We start from the raw sequence: 22879 nt of genomic DNA on the forward strand, positions 1-22879 counted from the left end.
CTTAATGGCCCTGCTGAGCATGGATGAGGTCTGATTACCTGGATCAAGCCACCGTGACATAACACTGGTGTCAGGCCCCACGATAAACCAGCCACTCCGGTACCAGGGAATCCGGCTGCCCCCAACACAACGGTCAGGCTTTAGTGGGAGGATGTTGCAACTTAACAATAACAATATCTAATTTCACTGCAAACTATAATATATCTGCACAATATTGTATATATTCGCACAATATAATATAGATACTCCCCCTGCACACTATAGTACATATAATCTATAACAGTGATGGTGAACCTATGGCACAGGTGCCAGAGGTGGCACTCGGAGCCCGCTCTGTGGGCACCCAGGCCATCACCCAGCCAAAGGTCACCATTCAGGACTCAGGATAAATCAAGGAGGTGTGGAAAGAGCTTGATTAGCATTGTAGCCCCTTCTCCGAACCTGTGATTCATCCTGTTAAGGAGACTTCAGAGGGAAACTACAATCATAATCCGAATTTCTCCTCCTTTCTCCTGTATTGCTGTCCTCAGGGCGCCAATACGTTTGAAACCTGTGAAATACTTTAAATTGGCTTTTGGCACTTTGTGAAAAATGTGTGGCTTTTGCTTGTAGTTTCGGCACTTAGTCCCTATAAGGTTCACCATCACTGATCTATAGTATACAATACATCTAACTGCACACATGACCTCACTATAGCCACTAATCTCACTGCTTTCTGTTACAGTCCTCCACCAGTAGCAGGCGCTGTGAACCGCGTCCAATCTCCACATACACCTCATATTGTTACCAACTGTTCCTATATGACCTGTAGTTTGAGGGAGAACATGCGCCCCCTATCGGCTGCTCCAACACACAGCAGTGTAGTAGAAAGGGGATACGGGATCGCGCGCTACAAGTAGAAACACACGACTTCCTCTCCTCTCGGAACTCTGCCCAACCATGTGACATCTGAGGAAGCAAAACTGTAATCGCTTCCGGGTTATTGATCATGAGAGCTCGCAGCCATTGGTCAAGCTGTCAAAATTGCGTTCCCTGATTGGCGGCGAGGTCTCCATAGTGCAGTGTGATTGGAGACGTTACCGGGTTGTACTTTGGGATTGGCTCGCCGCTCGGTGCAGCGTGTGATTTCGCAGCGTCACTGCTTTGCGGGGCCCTGTTTGAATGAGACTAGGAGAAAGCGGCTGCCAGGCGCCCGAGGACCCGCCATGCCCATGTATACAGGTACTGACGGAGGGTGCCGCCCGCCTGTGCTGACAGTAATGTACCATCATATATGCGCCCCTACAGCACCGGCAGTCATGGCATGTCTATATGATAGTATGCTGAGGCTGAGGCTTCCCGAGAGAATGGCAGGCAGGGTGCTGAAAATACCCGATAGGGTGCCAGGGATGGGTGCTGAAACTACCCGATAGGGTGGCAGGCAGGGTGCTAAAACTACCCGGTAGGGTGGCAGGCAGGGTGCTAAAACTACCCAGTAGGGTGGCAGGCAGGGTGCTAAAACTACCCGTTAGGGTGGCAGGCAGGGTGCTGAAAATACCCTTTATGGTGGCAGGCAGGGTGCTGAAAGTACCCGAGAGGGTGGCAGGCAGGTTACTGAAAGTACCTGAGAGGGTGGCAGGCAGGGTGCTGAAAGTACCCGAGAGGGTGGCAGGCGGGGTGCTGAAAGTGCCCGAGAGGGTGGCAGGCTGGGTGCTGAAAGTGCCCGAGAGGGTGGCAGGCTGGGTGCTGAAAGTGCCCGAGAGGGTGGCAGGCTGGGTGCTGAAAGTGCCCGAGAGGGTGGCAGGCGGGGTGCTGAAAGTGCCCGAGAGGGTGGCAGGCGGGGTGCTGAAAGTGCCCGAGAGGGTGGCAGGCGGGGTGCTGAAAGTGCCCGAGAGGGTGGCAGGCGGGGTGCTGAAAGTGCCCGAGAGGGTGGCAGGCGGGGTGCTGAAAGTGCCCGAGAGGGTGGCAGGCGGGGTGCTGAAAGTGCCCGAGAGGGTGGCAGGCGGGGTGCTGAAAGTGCCCGAGAGGGTGGCAGGCGGGGTGCTGAAAGTGCCCGAGAGGGTGGCAGGCGGGGTGCGCTGGGTGCCCGAGAGGGTCCTCACAGAGGAGTCAACCAAGAAAAAAAAACGTGCATAAGGGACAAAAAATACTTTATTCAAATACATTTACAGATTAAAAACCAGAGCAAATGTGGACACAGATCGACACCCCCACTCTCCCCCACCCCCACTCTCCCCCACCCCCACTCTCAATGAATACTTAGATAACAAAGATTGTATGGAAATGTACTCTAGCATATGAAATTATTTATAATAACATGCCTGATAATAAAGATAAATCTAAATAATATCAAATGCATAGAGTGACATGAAAGGGCAATAACATATGCAGTATTACGGTGGTAATATACCTTAAGAATACCAAGTCCAAGGAGAGTAAAAGGAACCCCACGTGTATCGCCTGTTATATCGGCTTCCTCAGGGAATACTACATCCTTACAACGCTGCCTCTCTGTGATGTAAGGGTTGTGAGGTCTGACGTATCCTTACAACGCACTGCAAACACAAGATATGAACAAAACCTAATTCCCGTAGGGCACAGCCCAAGTCACGTTTTAACCTGTCAATGCCCCAACATATTGTCATAACCCTTGGGAGTGGGGTCACAGGTTGCATACACCCACGCTGTTACTGACCGCTGTGCAGCTCCTGTGACCATGTCACCCACGCAGTGTGCCATTATGGAAATTATAACTACTGGGGGCCATTTGTTAAACCTATCTGACATAGAAAAGAGTGCAAATGCCCAGTTTGCATCTTTTTCTACTCCATTTACAAATTGAGAACAGCTCCCCTGCCTGCTCCTGGAAAGGGGAGGGGCAGGGAAAAGCCAATGGCTTTCTAGTTTGAAAACTCTCTTAAATTGCCGTCGGTACCTTATAGGAGTGAATTGTAGCGGGCAGTACACATAGGGGCAGATTTATCAAGCTGTCTGAAAGTCAGAATATTTCTAGTTGCCCATGGCAACCAATCACAGCTCAGCTTTTGTTTTACTAGTGCTCATGAATATTTTAAAGTGGAGTTGTGATTGGTTGCCATGGGCAACTAGAAATATTCTGACTTTCAGACAGCTTGATAAATCTGCCCCATAATGTACAACAAGGCCTGTACCTCCTCGTATTTTTTACCCATGCTACTCGGGGGTAGGGAAATATCAAGGCAGGCACGAAACGCACTGCTCTGGCACCAGTGAATTAAGTCTATAAGTGAATCGACTATATACCTGAGTATCACGTGAAGTACTAACGTGTGAACATGCCATCATTGCTACTTGTGTAATCCTATGCACCTCTAAATGCCCGGGTTATGAAACATTGTATGATATACAGGCAGTCCCCGAGTTAGGTACAAAATAGGTTCTTTAGGTTTGTTCTTAAGTTGAATTTGTATGTAAGTCAGAACTGGTATATTTTATAATTTTAGCTCCAGACAAATTTTTTTTGGTCTCTGTGACAATTGGATTTTACAAATGTACTGTACTGTAGTGGGTGATAGTAACTTGGTAGTATGTTTATGTACAGCGGGGGCCATCCATCATCCTAACAATAGCTCCTTTCTCCCTCTCTGAACATTGTGTAACATCATCTGTTTGTATTTCTGGTCATGTTGCGGTGTCCTCCTTAAATCTTTTTGTGGTTGTGTAGTTTTTATCTCATTGTTACCATAACTTTTTTTTTTTTTTCTTTTTAAACCTAAATTATAGTAATTTGTTTTTTTTTTGTTTTTTTTTTGTGCCGCCAGTAAACGTGAAGTGGGGGAAGGAGAAGTTTGATAATGTGGAACTTAACACGGATGAGCCTCCGATGGTTTTCAAGGCCCAGCTATTTGCTCTGACTGGGGTGCAGCCGGACAGACAAAAAGTCATGGTGAAAGGAGGAACATTGAAGGTATGTCAAAGGCTCATCCACCTTTAAAGAGGTTTTCAGGAACTGCATATCCTATTTACACGAATAGGCCAGAGCTTCAGTATCGAACACAGAACAATATACAGAATGTTGCTCTATGGAGTGTGTGATCACATTGATGTAAAGGTCACAGAACTGCCCAATTCTGCTAATCCAAGGCATTTCCAGGGTCAGATCACAAATTCATGGCCTATCCCCAGGATAGTCATCCAGTGTAAAGGGGTGTTCTCATCTTGAGCATATTTCTTTTAAGTGATATGCCATAAATCCCTGATGGACATTGGTCCCACATCTTAAATCCACAATTACATAAAATAAAAATGTGGAATTGTTTTTAGTACCTACAATTTTCCTTTTGCTTTTCCTCTGTTGTGCCTTTAGTATGTAGAATTATGTACCGAATAATAGGAGGGGGCTTTTATTGTGTTAATGTGCATTGTGTTCTCTTTATCACAGGATGATGATTGGGGTAACCTCAAGATAAAAAATGTAAGTTGTTCCTTTACCTATACAAAAATTAGAATCACCTAAAGACTGCATCTTACTCATAATATGTGATGTGGGAAATTTACTCAAGGAGTAGGAATGAGAAGACCCGTTTGGGTTTCCAAAGTTTGGCAAACCTAATCCTGAGAGTTCAGTCTCGGTACCGGAACACTCAAAATTGTGGCTCTGATCACAGACATTAACTGTTTAAATGCCACTGTCATTTAAATATATTAAAGGGGTTATCCGGGTTTAAAATTTTTTTTATGGCCGGGCTGGGGAGGGATAGTTAAACATAATAAACATGGACTTACCTCCTCCGGTGCCGCCGATGTCCCGCGCTGCGGTCACTTCGATCCGTGCCCCTGTAAACAAACAGGGGCACGGAAGCCGCGCACAGGGAGCTTCCGGTCTGCGTTGTGGACGGCTCCTCCCATCCGTCCTTATCTCTCAGCGTTGTAAGCGCTGGGAGATGGTGCGCATGAGAGCATCCGGCCGGCCGGAAGCTCCCTGTGCGCCCTTGTACTGAAACCGGCGCACGGAGAAGACGGGCCGCGGCGCGGGACATTGGCAGCACCGGAGGAGGTAAGTACATGTTTATTGTGTTTAAATAGCCCTCCCCAGCCCGGACATAAAAAAAAAATGTAAACCCGGATAACCCCTTTAACAACTAGGTATCTTCAGCGGGAAGGAGGTGTGAGCCCAGGGACATGAAGCCTCAAGGGTCGAGTATAGCCATACTGTTGTGTGCATTTGTTTTTGTATGTTATTACTATTGTGTTAGAGGTAAAAAGGACACTCTACTGCCTTCCATTAGGTTGGTGGGGACGTATGATTACATATGTGTAAGGTATGATGGGGGAAACATACACATTCTTATGATTGTCATTTTCCATAACATGTATAATATTCTCCATTTCTAGGGGATGAGCTTGTTAATGATGGGCTCTGCTGAGGCTCTGCCCGAGGAGCCTGCAGTGAGGCCCATATTTGTAGAAGACATGACGGAGGAGCAGTTGGCCTCTGCAGTAAGTCTATTTATATCAGATCTTTTGTTCTGGATGTCAATTAATATATTAAAGGGGTTTTCTCACAAAACAACTTCTTAGGCCCCGTGGTTAAGGTCTAATTTAATTGGTGGGGGTCTTGGTGATCATGAGAACAGAATGTCGCTCCCTGAGATGAGTGGAGCAGCTGGTCGCGCATGGCCAGGGTGCTCTGCTCATCTCTATGGAGCTGACTGAGATTGCCAAGTACAGCACTCGGCAATTTCTGTCAGCTCCATAGAGATGTGCAGGGCAGCCTGGCCACGTGGGACCGGCTGATCCGTTTATGTCGGGAAGCAACGAGTCAGACTCCCCGTTCTTGTGATCTATGGGAGTCTCATCAACGATCTGCAAGTTAGGCCCTATCCTGTGGAAACCTCATTGCAACTTTTATGACAACTATACACATTTGAGTGATCTTTGGGTGAGCTCCTAAACCACAACATGATTGTTCTTACTATGTTTCTGAAAGTCTTGCCTATTAAAATGTAATGCTTTACATCCCTAATGATCAGCATTGCATTGACTACTTTCTGGACTCTGTCATAAACATGCAACCATGAATTGACTAAATACATGTTTACTTTAATGGGCAGTAGGGCAGGGGTTGTGGGGAAGGGGGTGAGATATAAAGGTATGTGTGAGCAAAGTATTAAGCATATTGAATCCATCAGTCGTTCATATAGAGACTGTCTGTCAGCCAATCCTGCATGAAAAAAAATATTCTAGAAGCCTCAGAGAAAACACTGTTGCACGTTATATATCAGGCTTATTATTCCTGTTGGTGATTGGCGCAGGATCTGGCAGAGAAAGATCATGACACACACACAGGGTGAAATAACCATCTATTTCTACATGTTTGTACTTAGATGTATTGAAAACATAACTTCTCTATGATATATAATTTCTGAATGTCTATCTTTTGCAGATGGAATTGCCTTGTGGATTAACAAACCTCGGGAACACGTGTTACATGAATGCCACCGTTCAGTGTATCCGCTCAGTGCCAGAGCTTAAAGAGGCTCTTAAGCGGTAAGATTGTGGTCCATGAAGAATAACATGTTAACAGTTGTGATTTTTGGTAAAAGAACCACAAACACTATTTGTGACTAATAGGAATAGATAAGGTCATTTGAATTAACGACTTTAGTAATAATTGTGGAAAATGAAAATGTATCTGGTCTGTTTAGTTTACTTGATCCTTAAAGACAAATTCCACAATATTAATGGGTAATATTCATGGACTAAAATAGAATATAGTCGGGAAGGAATAGTGACGGTTTTACAGCTGAACGTTGTGGAAACCATGACCGTGTGTGAGAGCCTATTGAAATCACTTTATCCTTTGTATCATCCATATAATCAAAGGATAGCACATGGTTTGGCTTTGGTTAGGGTGAAGTCATTAATGTTTGCCCATGTTTGGGTTCTGTAGTGCAGGATTACATGTAAATCATGTTAATATTTTTCTTCATATAGTTTGCATACTAATATTTATTATTATGTCTATGTTCAGCTATGCAGGTGCCCTGAGAGCTTCTGGAGAAATGGCCTCTGCTCAGTATATTACTGCAGGTTTGTGTCCTATTATTACATGTTATTGAAGGAAATCTGTCACGATTTGGATCGTACAAAGCAGCAGATGGCATGGGGTTAGCAGTCCTGGCAATCTCATTAAGCATACATTTTCCTCACACTGCATTGCTCTTACCTCTGCACTGAGCTGCTACACGGCACCTTCCTGGTTCTCTGACTAGAAGCTGTAAGCGGCAGTCTTACAGAGGTGAGGGGTGGTGGAGCACTTCACTACAGAGATCTAAAGCACTGCATTGTGAGGACTTTGCACTTGAAAATGATTGAATAGATTCCATTTGTTTTTGGGCTCCGTACTTAAAGGATATCTTTCACCAGGATGAAAGACTGTATTCCTCATCCAATCCCTTCCCTTCCTTGGTTGAACTTGATGGACAAGTGTCTTTTTTTTCAACCGTATAAACTATGATATAAACTATGATATGCAAATGAGCCTGAGGGGCTCATTGCTCCATTAACACCTAAGGCGCCTGGAGCCCCTCAGGCTCATTTGCATACAGTCTTTCATCCTGGCGGCAAATGCCCTTTTAAGAGTTACGTCTTAATGAGTCTTGGGAATAGATGTCTTTAATGCAACATGATTTTCCTGTGCCTCTATTTAGAGATCTTTCTATGGATGAAGTTGTGAATGCCTCCATGTTCTGTAAATCTGCAGATTTCATGTTCTAAACCATAAGGGTAAAACCTATCCATATTTTTACAGCTCTTCGTGACCTGTTTGAATCCATGGATAAGACCTCTTCAAGTATCCCACCGATCATCCTCCTCCAGTTCCTGCACATGGCCTTCCCACAGTTTGCAGAAAAAGGTGAACAAGGACAGTATCTACAACAGGTAAATATGATGAGGGTGCCAATTTTTATGTTAAATGTACACTAGAGGTCTTTAAGAAATGTGAGCGGATCTGTGAACCTTATTTCAGACCTTAGCTAGTGGTTGTGCTACTCTATTATATGATGTTTTCCTCTCAATGGATTTTGAACCAATGAATGAAGAAAGTGTGCCAAACTGAGTAATGCCTCCAAAACGATTCATCTTGTGTGCTTTCTTGTAGGATGCCAATGAATGCTGGGTACAAGTTATGAGGGTTCTGCAGCAGAAGTTAGAAGCTATAGAAGGCGACACAGAAATGGAGGTAACAGCTTAGATTATGGGTTATGATGTCTTTCAATACCTCTCTGGACGTATATAGCATCAGTCAGTCCTATCATCTGGTTAATGCTTATTGAAGGAAATGGAATACAGAAGGTATGCCATATAAAACATTACTATGGGCAAACACAAAACATTGCCGGTAACCTGGCATGTCCATGCCTTCTGTCAGTTATATTGTACTGCCATTTGGAAAATGTCACAAGTTACTGTAGGAAATTTACTAGTAGTATCTTGTGACTGAGGTCATATGTATGGAGAAAAATAATGACCTAAACATTAGTGAAATTACCTTGGCACAGGTAAAGTTCTAGTTGACACCTGCTGAGGCCATGACCCTCTGCAAGCAGAAAGGGTTAATATTGACTCCTCTGGTATTCTAATAATGCATGTTGACTCCCTTCCCATATAGTTTTTTTAAGAGATAAAGTAACAATTTAGCAAATTTTTATTCTGGCAAAAATGGCATCAGAATGTGTAGATTCTGATAAAATTTGTGTATGAAAATGTCTTTTCGCACAGTTAAAAGCCCAGTAGGATCTGTGGTAGTTTGTGGCATTTTTGGACATCAATGGTGTTCTTTATGGCACCCGTTGGGAGTCTTTCAGTATGAAATATGATATTGAAACCTTTCCCTGGGTTTTGTGCAGCTAAATAATATATAATTATGGTTTACCTTTTTTAGACTGATTCAGGAGCAGCTGCTGCACCAAAGAAGAAGAGTTTTATCGACCAATTTTTCGGCCTTGAATTTGAAGCAACGTATCCTTTTATGCCCAATAAAAGTGAGATCTGTAATACATATTCCACATTTACTAACAAGATGTGCAACATTAGAACCTCTAGCCTTATGCTGAGACTTTTAAAAATTGAGTAGCAACAGATCATCTGCAAATCCACCATATACTGTAGTAATGTAGTGATCACACCCTAGGGGGCCTACATATAAAGTAAAAAAAAAATTTAAAAATATGGAAGAAACGGAAAAGGGCATTAATGGGAAGGGTTAATCCCCAAATTTTTACCTTTTTAAATATGGTACATACTGGCTAAAATGAGGAAGATTTGGGAATCTGTATAAAAGAAAGCTAGTCTTTGTTGTCCATAGCTAGTAATCACAGTACAGCTTTCATTTTCTTCAACTCATTCGTGAGGGTCATTCTGCCTTCAGATGACTGGCTGGAAGGGGTTCCTTTTAACAGTCCTGAACCCTTTCACATAGAAACACTATGGTGTTACCCCTGTTAAAGTTACAGTGGGAATTAAGATTTGTATTTAAAAATCCCATTTCTGTTTCAACTACAGATTCTCCACTTTAATATGCCACTAGAATTGTGTTTCTTGGTGCCACGGTTCAGGAGCTATGACTGTTTGTCATGATATGTGTGTATATATATATACGTGGTATCTGCAAGGGACATGTTCAAATAATACGTATATAGCCGTATGGTAGTTGCGAAGGTGTTAAGGAGGACATGATAATAATAATTCTACTCATAGGAATTGCTCAACACAGATTTGGCAATAATATTCCCCCAGACATGGGCGATGCAATTATTTAGTGAAAAAAACCTAATGTAAGGGCTTTTGGGGCTTCTGAAATGTTTTGCTGTGAGATGTGGATAGTTGATATGAGCAGGAACAGTAAACCTCTATAAGGCCGTGTTCACACCAGTCACCATGTTACATGTTACACAAATATTGGTCATCTCTATGTGCTGCTTTTTCCTTAATGATGCACAAAGCATGAAATGTACTGAATCTGAAGAGGAAGATGTAACCAAAAGCAAAGAAAATCATCTCCAGCTCAGCTGCTTCATAAACCAAGAAGTGAAGTATCTCTTCACAGGCCTCAAGCTGGTAAGGGCTGCTCCTTGTGTCATGTATTAGTGAGATCATCATGATGATGATGGTGGTTTGTTAGTCTATGATGAAATACTAGCCTTCTGCATGTGCGCGTACGTCTTAAAGGGGTTTGTTCACTAACCATTGGATGCACAATTAATATCCATCAGTCAAGCACTGAGCAGTGTATGTACCTGGTAAAGGTAATTAAAATATAGGCTCTATTTTGTATGTTATTAACATGCAGCCATAGATGCAAATTAATCTCCATTAAATTAAAAAAAAAAAAACTTTAACAATGCCATTCCATAATTGTCCATGAAATGTGTCTCGCCTTCCAGGACCCCTGTAAATGTAACTTCTCAGTAGATGATGGTCAGAATATTATTGGTTTAATAGATGATTCTTTAAATGCTTTCCCATGGATTTATGCTGGATGTAGTTCTGTTACAGTGGCTCAGGGAATTTGTTACATTTTTTTGCAGCGTCTTCAAGATGAAATCACCAAACACTCGCCGTCATTACAAAGGGATGCTTTATATAACAAAACTGTGAGTACATAAGGGCTTTTATTTGGGCAGTCTGAAATGTATCCCTGTGGCTAATGCTGGGTACTAGACAGAACGTGACATTTTAATAAATATTGCCTTATTTAGGCTGGGTTCACATTGAGGATTGAGTTTTTTCCCATAGTTGTATGGACACGTGGGGGAAAGGGGGCAATTCCTGAATGCAGGGCATGGAGTGCGCCAGCTATGGGGGTGACCTCATATTAGTGGCATATTACAGTGACTTCACGGGGTCCCCCCACCTCCTGATGAGTGACATATGCGCTTGGCGAGGCTGGGGGGAAGGATGCAATACGTTGGATCTAGTTCCCTTAGCCCTCTATTGTCCCCTCTGTGAGCGCATACGCCACTCAGCAGGATGGGAAAACGTAGCTTGCTATGTCTTTCCATCCATCCGGATCAGTGTATAGTGGTCAGACACAAGCAACAACTATGCCTCTGTCTGCCAGTATATGTTCAGCGCACAAATATTGTCCATTATGGCTGCAGGTTTGACCAAGACCTGGATTGCCGAAAGGGGTTGACCTGATGTTGATAACCATGTCTGCTTTCTTCTAAAAACAGATCCACACCTGACTATGATGACAGCTCAGCTGTGTAGAAATGAATGGCGCTTAGTTGTAATACCACGCACTACTCATGGTCAGATGTGATGGCGCTGTGTTTTTTTTAAATCTAAAGAAAGCAGCCATATCTTTCAACCTCTGGACAACCCCTTTAATTATGTATCACCACTCTGTCTTCATGGGGCTTCCTGCTGGCCCAAAACTTGGAATAAGAAGGTACAGGCAGCATGCCTCTACTGGTGAAAAATGTACAACTTTTGATCCTGACATCCTTTCCCACATTTAAAGCTCCTGACCAAATTGCTGCACAACCAGAAATGGCTGGACAACTGCAATAGAGCTGCAGACTCGGATTGCTGGACCCCTCCTGACATCTACCACCAGGACGAAGGCTTGTAAACCAAGCACACTGACATACTGGTGTGTGTCTCCTTTGGCAGGATCTGCTTTTCTTTTAGCTTCTTATGCCCTGGTTTTAACAGAAACCATGTTTTTTTTTTTTTCATAAAAAACAGGGCATAGAGAGTGCAAATAAGAGCAGATCCTGACAGAGGGGGCACCAACCAGCATGCAAGTGTGCTTTGTTTATTATAATAATAATATTTATTGCCATCAAATTCTGCAGCGCTTTACAAATCTTAGGGCACATGTACAAATATAATATTACATTACAGAGTACAAACAGTTATATGGCATAACAGGAGCGAGGATGACACATGAGGTTTAAGAGTTTGTATAATGGTCCAGACATTCTTTATTAGGGAACAGTATAAATAATTTAATAAAAATTCTGCTGCTTGAACCATCCTCTTATATACAAGGTCCATGGTCAGTGTGACTACAGAGAAGCCCAGAGATTGGTATATATTTTGTGATTGCCAGATAAGGAAGAGGACGTGGGATGGATTAGTAAAGAGAGAGATGATATTTCATGCAATTCGAGTGTGATAGGCTTGCCTAAAAAGATGGCTTTTAAGAACATGTTTGAAACTTTGGAGGTTGGGTATCAGTCTGAGGAAGGTCATTCCAGAGAATTGGTGCAGCCCGGGAGATGTCCTGGAGACGTGCCTGAGAGGTTTGAATTATGGTAGAGATTAATCTAATGTCACTGGCAGATCAAAGAGCTCTGGTTGGACTATAGTTATAATGCTATATATAAATTTATTATGCAGAGCTTTGTGGATGAGGGTTGTTATTTTAAACTGAATCCGGAAGGAGACGGGCAGCCAGTGCAGTGATTGGCACAAACTGGAGGCACCCGTGTAGCGTTTGCTCTGAAAGAAGAGTCTGGCTGCTGCATTAAGAATAGATTGTAGAGGAGAGAGTTTAGTGAGTGGAAGACCGATTAGTAGGGAGTTACAGTAGTCTAGCCGAGAGTGAATCAGAGCAACATTTAGCATTTAAGAAGTTTCAATTTGAGAAATGGGCGGATTCTGGAGATGTTTCTGAAATGCATGTGGCTAGAGCGAGCAAGAGATTGAACATACGATGATGGTTTGTCTGACGGGGGCACTTTAGAGGGAGAAGACTAGAGGACCGAAGACTGAGCCCTGAGGAACTCGACAGAGAGGGGGAAAAGAGACTCTGTAAGTGCGGTCGGAGAGATAGAAAGAAAACCAAGAGAGTGCAGTGCCCTTCAGGTCAATGGAGCGAAGCCCCTGAGGAGGAGCTGGTGGTCCAAAGTATCCAGCGCTGCCGAGAGATCCAGAAGAATGAGCAGAGAATAGTCACCTTTTGGATTTAACAGTGAGATGATCATCTGAGACTTTAGGAAGAGCAGTTTCAGTAAAATGCATAGAGCGGAAGGCAGATTGCGGGGGTTCAAGGAGGGAGTTAGCTGAGAGATAGCGAGTTAGTCAAGAATAGACCGGGCGTTCCAGGAGTTTGGAGATGAAAGGGAGGTTAGAAACTGGTCTGTAGTTAGCAGCACTGGATGGGTCCAGGGAAGGTTTCTTTAGTAATGGAGTAACAACAGCATGCTTGAAAGATGAGGGAAAGACACCCGAAGAGAGAAACGGAGGGATTGAAGATTTTAGTGAGGTGAGAAGTGACTGCTGGGGAGAGAGACTGTATGAGATGTGAGGGGATGGGGTCACTGATGCAGGTAGTGGGGTGAGCAGAGGAAAGGAGCCTGGACACTTCTTCTTCTGTGACTGGCTAAAATGAAGAGAGCGGACAGGGTGCATTACCAGAGGGAAGGGGATTAATGCAGTCAGTGGATTGAGCAATTATATTCATGGCAAATTCAATCAATTTTATCTTTAGGGGTCAGAGCTTCAGCCCCAAGGCATGTGACAGCTACAGTTACTGTTAGGAAGGAGTGAAGAGCATAAAAGAGCATTTGGGGTTGTTGGAGAGAGAGGATATTAGATTAAATAGACCTGTTTAGTAAGGTGAAGGGCAGAGTTATAGGTTCTGAACATAAATTTGAAGTGTAGAAAGTCTGCAGATGTGCGGCAATCCTGGAGCACTGCCAAAGGAAACAAGTTTTGCCCGTGTGCCAAGGTTGCTTGCATCTGTGTTGAAAATTTCGGATAGAGAGTAGTCCATCTCATCTAGGGCGCTTCTGACACTGATTATATAATCCTTCATCCTGGTGGTAGTTTTCCTTTAACTTGCGAGAAACAGTTAGTTTATTGGGTTTGTAACCACTAACATATTGAATATTTACTATTCTTTTTTTTTTTTTTCCCCCACCGCAGTCCAGGATAAGCCGTGCACCCGCATACCTGACGATCCAGATGGTTCGGTTCTTTTATAAAGAGAAGGAGTCTGTGAATGCCAAAGTTCTTAAGGTATGGATTTGTTAAGTTTAATATTTTCTCACAATCACTTCATTAATCAGTCACATTTAGGAAAAAAAAAGTGTCTAACATTTGGAAAGTTCTGCACCACATTTATTATTTGGTATATGACCTCTGCCCACAAGCAAGTTTTGTCCAACAAACTCGCTCTATATGTTTGCAGGATTTACGGAGATGAACCTAGACCCGCTGAACCATTTAGGCTCAGTGATTTTAGGTTCAGTCCAGTAAATCCTGCAAGTGCATGGAGTGAGTTTGTCAAACCAAAGTCGCTTGTGGGAAGTGGGCTTTCTTGCATCACCTAGCAAGGACATATGACTATGATAGTGGGCCTCCTAATACTAGTGCTACACTAGTATTACACAGGTATTAGGTGGTCTCACCACATACTATACAGTCTAAAGTTACTTTGTCAGCCACTGCAATAAATCTGGTACCTTTTATAAATTGTCCACTCTTAATATTAGACATAAGGAAGTCTGAACCTAAACACCATGGGGAATACAAGTGTTGATACTTGACTTTGTCTGTTTACAAACTTCAGAAACCTAAATTTTTCTCTCTGCTACACAGGATGTCAAATTTCCTCTCATGCTGGATATATTTGAGCTATGTACTCCGGAGCTGCAGGAAAAGATGGTCCCTTACCGATCTAAATTTAAAGCGGTAGAGGATAAGAAAGTTTCAGGACAGCCCCCTAAAGTAAGTTGTTTGTTAGCTGCTGGTGGGAGTGTTTGTTTGCTCTCTAATGGAGGCAGCAGATTTGTGGGATACCTTCTAATGCACTGCCTGGCAATGGAAATCCACAGCCAGTAATACAGCATAATCTTCATGTTTATTTAATATACCTACAAATAGGATCACCCAAAACAATACTATATCATATCCAAGTAATTCTTATCCAAATGATACAAACTTAAATATCATGTAAATATACACAGAAAAATTACAGTCACGTGGACTTAAAAACCAGCATAAAACGCAATTGTGGTGGTGGTCACATGACACTTCTTGGGTCTTGAGTTCTATACTAACATGAACACAATAGCAACAATGGATACACTTGTTGTTATAGAGTAATATCTTATTCCCAGCCGTATAGATCAACAAAGTTCAATATAGTATGACCTAGAATATCCTACCACTATATATACTGTGTGTCAAAATCCAGGCTGCATGTTAGCATGACCAGGGACCACCACCACGGCAGCCCAACACACGTTTTGCCATCAGCCTCCTCTAGGGGTTATGCAGTTTTGATTTTCAGATTTGATATTTTATGACCACTTTTGACTATGTGACTTTACCTTGTGTAACCCAATACACATTCTAGACTACTTTCTATCACTTTGTATTACCTCCTGGATTAGTCTACCCAGATCAGGCATAGTGTAATGTGTGTAAAAATGTTGTTGTACTTTAATAATAATCTTGTTTCTTTGTTTCCTTGATATAATCTTAGATAAAGCCGGTTTCCCAAAAAGAAGTGAAGTATGAACCCTTTTCCTTTCCAGATGGTAAGTCCATAGCACAATGCATACTACTGCAGGCCGATGCTTGTATTTATATACACTGCCTAAAAAAATAAATAAGGGAACACATAAAGAATAACAAGTACAAACCATAATGTAATATATGCTGTTAGTCGTGATTTGTAAATCTGGGAGCTTTAGTAGCTCCCAGAAATTAATGGTAGGTGGTGGCCACAGAGGTTATACTTTTGTTACCCTTCCTGACTGATTCTGTTATAGTTTTGCTAGTGTCCTTCTAACTACTGGTAGCCGTGTGTGCTCCCTGCAGCCCATTCTGGTTGCACACATGGTCAAACTTCTTGTAGGAAGTTTCAAGATCATGGGGTATAACCTTTATTGGTTCCTGTGAGCGAGGAGTAAGTGTATTGCCATCGCAACATGTATAAGACATCCACAATGTCTGCTGTCAGTGTCCAAAAGATGTGGGTCCCACATCCAAGACCCTTATCTACCTTGACCAGGAATCCTTGTCTCGGCGGTAGTGAGCGGAGAGAGATCTGTACCTCTGTGGCTTGCTCTATTCACTTCCCAGGAGTCTCTCTGCAATTGTGCATCATTCTCATAGAAGTGACAGGACAGGAACTTACTGCACCTCGGACGGGGTTTTACTGTCCTTGTGATGGGAATACTCCTTTGAGGTCTCCTGAAATGTAAATTGATATATGTGTACGTACGAAAGGGATTGTCCGGCCTCTCATCCATTGCTGATCTTGAACTATCCACTCCACAAGATGTGATTTCTGGGGTTGTGACTATTTGAGCCTTCACCGATCAGATTCTAGCTAGGCGCAGAATTCATCTTCCAGTGTATCGTGTCGCTGGGAAAAAAAAAGTAGGTAAAAGCAGATCTGCAGTTCTCCAGTACCATTTCAGAGAGGGGCAGGTATTGCTATAAAATATGAATAATGGATCATGTGGATTTTCATCTTCTACAATGTTCTTTTTTCCCCATAGATGTTGGTTCCAACAATTGTGGTTACTATGAGCTGCAGGCAGTTCTCACCCATCAGGGAAGGTCCAGCTCTTCGGGTCACTACGTATCATGGGTTCGGAGGAAACATGGTAAATAACTGGCAGCATCTAACTCGCTTTATGACATGTGTTCGTTGGGTCTGGGCTCTATTTTCCTGATGCAGCTTATTTGCTTTCCTTCATACAGAAGATATTTCTGATCTGTACTGCAGAGATGCCATAAATGTCTGAGAACATATAGGAGTGATGGTGGACCTTTTAGAGGTCAAGTGTCCAAACTACAGCTAAAACTCCAATTTAATCAGCAACTTAGTGTTCCCTGATTTTAAGTTTTTGAACGCATAATTGAAAGAGGGAGCGGAAATTTAAAATATCATTGTAGCTTTCCTCCAGGGTCACCCTGAACAGGAAGAACTGCAGTCCTCCTGCAAGCCCAGGTAACATTGCTTTAAAATGGAGCTGAACTCTGCACATCCAGGTCTGCAAGAGTCTACTTGAGTAACTCATTCTGTCTGGGCAATCTCTGTGGGCACCTAGACCATCAACCTAGCACAGAGTTTGCCAAAGTGCCACCACTGGCATATGGTGTACTGACGCCTGCTATGATGATAGTTGTATATATTCTGGAGGCAGAGAATTTTCTTCTATGTATTTGGTTTTAGATTTAGAATATACTGTCGATCATCCCCACAATCTGCCCTGCTTTGTATATATTCTCCCTATGTAAGGACTGGTGCGGTGTATCCGCTCTGGCACAGCATTACAGATCATCTATCTTATCTCCCTTTTAGATGAGTGGATTAAATTTGATGACGACAAAGTAAGCATCGTGTCTCCTGAGGATATACTGCGGTTGTCCGGAGGAGGTGACTGGCATATAGCATACGTTCTTCTATATGGACCCAGGAGAATTGAAGCTACTGAAGAAGCCGAACAATAATGACATTTGTTGTTTTAGTCATTTTTTTTTTTCTTAGGTGTGAAATAAATGTTCTTCGATTTAGAATCGCCTGACCCAGATTTTTTTTTTTTTAATCTTAGAGGAAGGTGTGAATTGTATAGTTCAATTCCCCTTGGTTCACCAACCGCGATAATCCTCATCCTTTGGAGACTAAAGAGACCATTTCCTATCGTCTTAACATGATTTTAGAATCGGGATCATAAAATGACTAAACGTCCAGCCACTGCCCTGTGGTGCTAAAACGTTTTTTTTTAATGAAATGACGATATTTATTGCACACCTACAACATTCATTGTTACTATTGCATGGTTTATACCACAGTACTTTCCGTCGCCTTATCTGACAGTTCTGCCTGGAAGGAGGAAGGATACGTGTTGCCTCATTGTAACAGTGCAGTTTACGACGTGGCCAAAATCATGTGCCCAGCTTCATCTATCTGGTCCAGGCCAATGTTGGCATCTTGGTGACTTCACAATAAAATTGTGATCGATTTCTGGCTCTTTGATTTTTATTTCCCCCTCAATTACAAATAAAATTATTTTTATTCATGCAAATTGGTTGTCTATCCAAAGAAGGAAACCTTGCTGTCCTATAGGTTCAGAGTTATGCTGGGCATATTTTCCCGACCAAGTATTATAGAGGGAATGGCACATGCCCACTACCATCCAAAATCTTTATTCATATTCACAACATGTAATGACAGGGTCAATGCAAGCCGGATGAAGCGTGGCTAGTGCAAATCTGGTACTAGGATGCCCTGCATGTTCTCCCTCCACCTTGTCACTACATTTTTTTGTGAGTGATGTTACCTCTTTATTTGTTGTATATGGAAGTGTAATACGGGTGTAGAGTAGAGCTCCAGTCGTGCCATAAGAAACAACTCCCCACCCATCTATCACTATATAAATTAAGCTACAACATAGCCCATTTATTTATCTTTTAGGCCACGGATAACAAAAATAAGCAGATTGCCATAGTCACGGTGCCTGGATCTATGAGTAAGCGTCACTGGTTTATCATGTATCTATCAGTCCTGGTGTACACAATTTCAGTTGCGCCTAGACATGACCCTGTAACTTCTGACTTGGGTCCGGGGAAGCCATCTTGGTTTTCTGACTGACAGCCATGGAGCTGAGATATTCTGTCTCTCCATGCCTCTAGCCCCTCTCATTCCAGGATGGTGCTCTCACACTGACACCGACTTCCTGCCAGCGTGAGGAAAATACAGGCAGGCAGATAAATTCTTTATCTGGGGAGGGGGAGGAAGGAACAGCAGATCTACTGTGTTGTGGAATAGCAGAGATGTAGCAGAGCTGACTGTCATTGTGTGTAATAGGCATCTCATGGATTTAATCTCTCTATGTTGTCAGATATTAGTATCTGCTCACAGAACTAGATGGATCATTATGTGTCTGCTTAGAGAGTCCTCGAACACACCCTGGAATATTATACTGACCATCACTGAATGATAGGAGCTAGACCAGCAATAAAGTAAATTTGTGAAGGGTTAAAAATATCTACTGTGTTAACATCACTAATGGATGGAAATGTGAGAATTTTCCTCCATGGCAAAACCCCTTTAAAGGACACAAGTCATCAGGTCTCTGTCACTTGTCCTGTCACCACTACCTGTTGGAGCAGCTCACAAGGATCTCATCCCAGCCTTTATCTAGTTATTTCATACATTATTCATTGTAAAATCATCTATTTTTTATCATGTAAATGAGGCTGGTCACATGGTCAGAGGCAGTGATGTCACCCCTGTTACCCCTCCCCTCTCCTCCCCCTGCTCATGTCTGTGTGTAATGTATAGTAAAGCATAGTTAGTGCATCTGTTGACATGCTGCATCCTCCTAATACACATGTGTGATACACAGACATCAGCTACACATGAATCTGACATGTTCTGCTGTAACATGGCTGCCTGGAGCTGTTGTATCTCTCCTATACACACACACATGCACACACAGGCTGCAGGGGGCGTGGCCACCAGCACCAGGAAGCACATCATTATACAGCCTCACACCATTATACAGGCTGTCAGTCAAGCACTGGGGGTGTGGCTGTGCCTCCCACTCATGAATAGAGTGGACAGCTTGAATATGCTAATGCTTCATTGGACATTTCACAGGTCATTTGCATACAGCTTTAGGACCTCATTGCTTAGGTTTACAGGCATGTAGAGGGACAATGAAGGGATAGAGGCAATGCTCTCTAATGGCAGTTTATGAAAATATATTTAGTTTAGGGGGGTTATTTTGCATGACGGGTTCTCTTTAAGTTGGGCTATATCTTCCTATGGCAGTTTTTTTGCTTTCCCTATTCAAAAACAAATCTTTAGATAAGCTCCTGTTTTCTTTTGGACTTTAGGCTGCCCAAGAGTTCATTTTCTATAGTTTTTTGTTCAACAACACCTTCCATTTTAATCCCTTATGGTTTTCAACAAAATGGTTGAAATTTGCTTACTGAAATTTCCCTTTTTTTGAGTCTGTTTGGCAGCACATACACATGGGACTTTGTTCCTCTAGGTACAAATCAGAAGAGAACAGGTTAATAAGCAGTACAATCAATTAACTGTCTGGTAGCCCCTCCTATAAGTAGGAGCACCTTGTATTTGTAGTAAGCAGTAACAAAAAGAGGGTGGGCATTCTGTGCCGTTCGGCAGCACATACACATGGGACTTGCGAAGCAGTACTAATGGGAAGGACTCTCTGATGTCTTATAATGCTTTATGATTGTGGAGGGGGATGTCCACGTAGCGGCTTTACTTATTTGTTGAAAAGAAATTTGGCCAAATTCAGCCCAGGATGCTGATGTAGAGCGAGTTGAATAGGATGATCTTGGCCTGAGAAGGAATAGCATTCCTTGATTGTATCTTTCAAATATCTAGAGAGGCTTTACTTGCTCTTTTTCCCTTGTTTGGCCCATGGAAAAGAAGGATAGAGAATCTGACCTTCTGTAGGTAGATGTAATATCTAGGTAATTCATAATTGCTCTCCTAACATCTAGAGTGTGGAGAGATTCTTGGTGGTCATCCTGTGGATGAGGAAAGAATGTGAGAAGGACAAATTCCTGGTTGATATTACTAGAAGAGGCCACCTTCTCTGGCCACTGATGTGAACTGCGGATTGGTCTGCACAATAATACGGCACGGTAGGATGTGAAGATACGGATCCTTAGATGAAAGAGCTTGTAGCTTAATAATCCTCTTGACAGAAGTAATCGCTGTAAGAAATAAAGTTTTAATTGACACATATTTTAAAGAGATGTTTGAGATGGAGGACCCCTTAAAGCCTGCAAGACTAGGGGTAGATCCCAGGAAAGAATTGTTCCTTGATGATGGGCTTCCTATTTCGATTGCTTTGAAAAATCTTGTTTGAAAATTTCAATTCTAATTGTGCACTGATAGCTGTAAAATGCACTTTCAGAGTGTCATACTTTAAACCTTTATTGAATCCTTCATGTAGGAACTGGAGGATGGAAGGGAGAGTATCTCGTGGCATCTCTGTGGAGGCACACCAGTGTTTAAAAATATTCCATATTCTGTTGTAGACTGAAATGGTTGCTGGTTTTCTTGCGGCAAGAAGTGTAGAGATCACTGAATCCGACAGCCTTGTTTGGGCTAATGTACTCAGCTCAGCCTCCAGCCGTAAGCTGCAGAAGATTCAGACAAGGATGGTGGAAACCCCTCTGAAGAAGCAGATCTGGACGAGGATGAAGCTTCATAAATCTCCCTCTGGATTGAGACAGAATGAGTGAAAACCACACCCTGCGTGGCCAAAATGGGGCGATCGTTATCACTTCCGCCTTCTCTGAGATTATTTTCTAAAGTACTAGCGGAATTAGGGGTACAGGAGGAAAGATGTAAATCAGAACTCCTGACCAATTTATGACTACAACATCTATCGCCAGTGGATATCCTATTGTGGATAAGGAACAGAAGCTGCTCAATTTCTCGTTGTCCACAGCTGCCATCACATCTAACACTGGCAGGCCACACTACTGTGTTATTGACACTTCGGGGTTCAGGCCCCATTCTCCTGGATGTAGAGTTGTGCTGCTCAGAGTATCTGCCCTGTGATTGAGAACACCACTAATATGGACCGCTGTGTGGTCCAGAAGATTCCTTTCTGCTCAGGTGAATAGTGTTCTGCACTCTTTGAGTAGAAGTGGGCAGCCTGTTCCACCTTGCATGTTTATATGGAAGACTGGAACCATGCTGTCTGACTGGATCATTACTTTCTTCTTCAATATTATTGGAAGAAATTGGAGAAGCGCCAATCTTATGGCTCTTTGTGGTTTGAGGACAAGGTCCTGTCCTGAAGGGACCTACGATTTTGGACCCATTTTTCTTGTACATGAGCACCCCAGCCCCAAGAGGATGACCGGATGATGATGCGTCAGACTCTTTCCCTCGCAAAGCTTGTGGAGATGAGTCCACCAGATTAAATTCACCTTGGTGCTGTGAGAAAGCGACATAAGAACATCTAGGCTCGTGGGGGAACGATTCAAGGTCCTTAAGATGTCCCTCTGCAGAAGCCTTATATGGGCTCTCGCACAAGGGACTGCGTCCGGTTCTGAGGTCAACAATGTTTTCATCGCTATATGAATTGGGAATCTGCGTGATAGAATTAGGGAAGACACTGCTGCAGTCAATTTTTTGACTCTGTATTCTGTAAGGCAGATGTTCATCTGCTGTGCATTGATAATAAAGCCAAGCTGCAGACGGAAGGAGCAATCACAAGCCAATCGTCCAGGTATGGAATTATGGTTAACCCCCGGAGACGCACGGAGGCCACTAATACAATAATGATTTTCATGGGCTGAGGTAATGAGACAGCCGAATTGAAGATGCAGGATCTCTGGACAGATAGTCTGAGGTATTTCCTGTGTGCAGGTAGGATGGGAATATGAAGGTATGCATCTGTGAGGACCAGAGATGTCATAAAATTGTCTTTTTACAATAAGGTCAGCACAGAGCGAATTGTTTCCATCTTGAAACGTTTCTCGCCAAAAACCGATTGAGGTATGTCAGGTCTATGATGAGATGCCATTTGTTTCCCAGTTTCGGAACAAGAAAAATCTTTGAATAAACTCTTTGACCTTGGTGGGATGAGGGGACTTCCTCTCAAGCATTTTTGCTTATCAACTCCAGTATCTGTAGAAAAAGAATATTGCTGCATGGATTGCAATCTGGAGGGGGAGCTATGAATTCCAGAGATAAGCCTTTTTTAATGGTGGAACGCACCCAGGCATCGCAGGAAGTTTCTGATACCTCCTCCCACAGGTATCTGCGTCCCAAGTCTCCAGTTTTGAGATCAGAGGCCTTTTTTTTAGAGAAGTTAAGGGACCTTCTGACCTGGAACTTCCTCTGCTTGTAGTGACTCCTTGATGATGTCTTAAATTTTGG

At 42.9% G+C, this 22879-nt stretch overlaps 1 protein-coding gene across 1 annotated transcript; it reads left to right on the plus strand.

Annotated features, from left to right (window-relative positions):
• Positions 1-1012: 1012 nt before the first annotated feature.
• On the plus strand, positions 1013-17966 carry USP14 (ubiquitin specific peptidase 14). Its single transcript, XM_072152100.1, has 16 exons — positions 1013-1221; positions 3780-3925; positions 4400-4432; positions 5353-5457; positions 6404-6507; positions 6992-7050; positions 7772-7902; positions 8123-8203; positions 8906-8982; positions 9966-10080; positions 10551-10616; positions 13903-13995; positions 14578-14706; positions 15467-15521; positions 16491-16598; positions 17300-17966. Exons 1-16 carry the CDS (start codon positions 1206-1208, stop codon positions 17446-17448), a joined length of 1467 nt encoding a protein of 488 aa, XP_072008201.1. The 5' UTR covers positions 1013-1205; the 3' UTR covers positions 17449-17966.
• Positions 17967-22879: the final 4913 nt, after the last annotated feature.

The sequence above is a fragment of the Engystomops pustulosus genome, chromosome 5, assembly GCF_040894005.1.
Source record: "Engystomops pustulosus chromosome 5, aEngPut4.maternal, whole genome shotgun sequence".
In the NCBI taxonomy this organism is placed as follows: domain Eukaryota; kingdom Metazoa; phylum Chordata; class Amphibia; order Anura; family Leptodactylidae; genus Engystomops; species Engystomops pustulosus.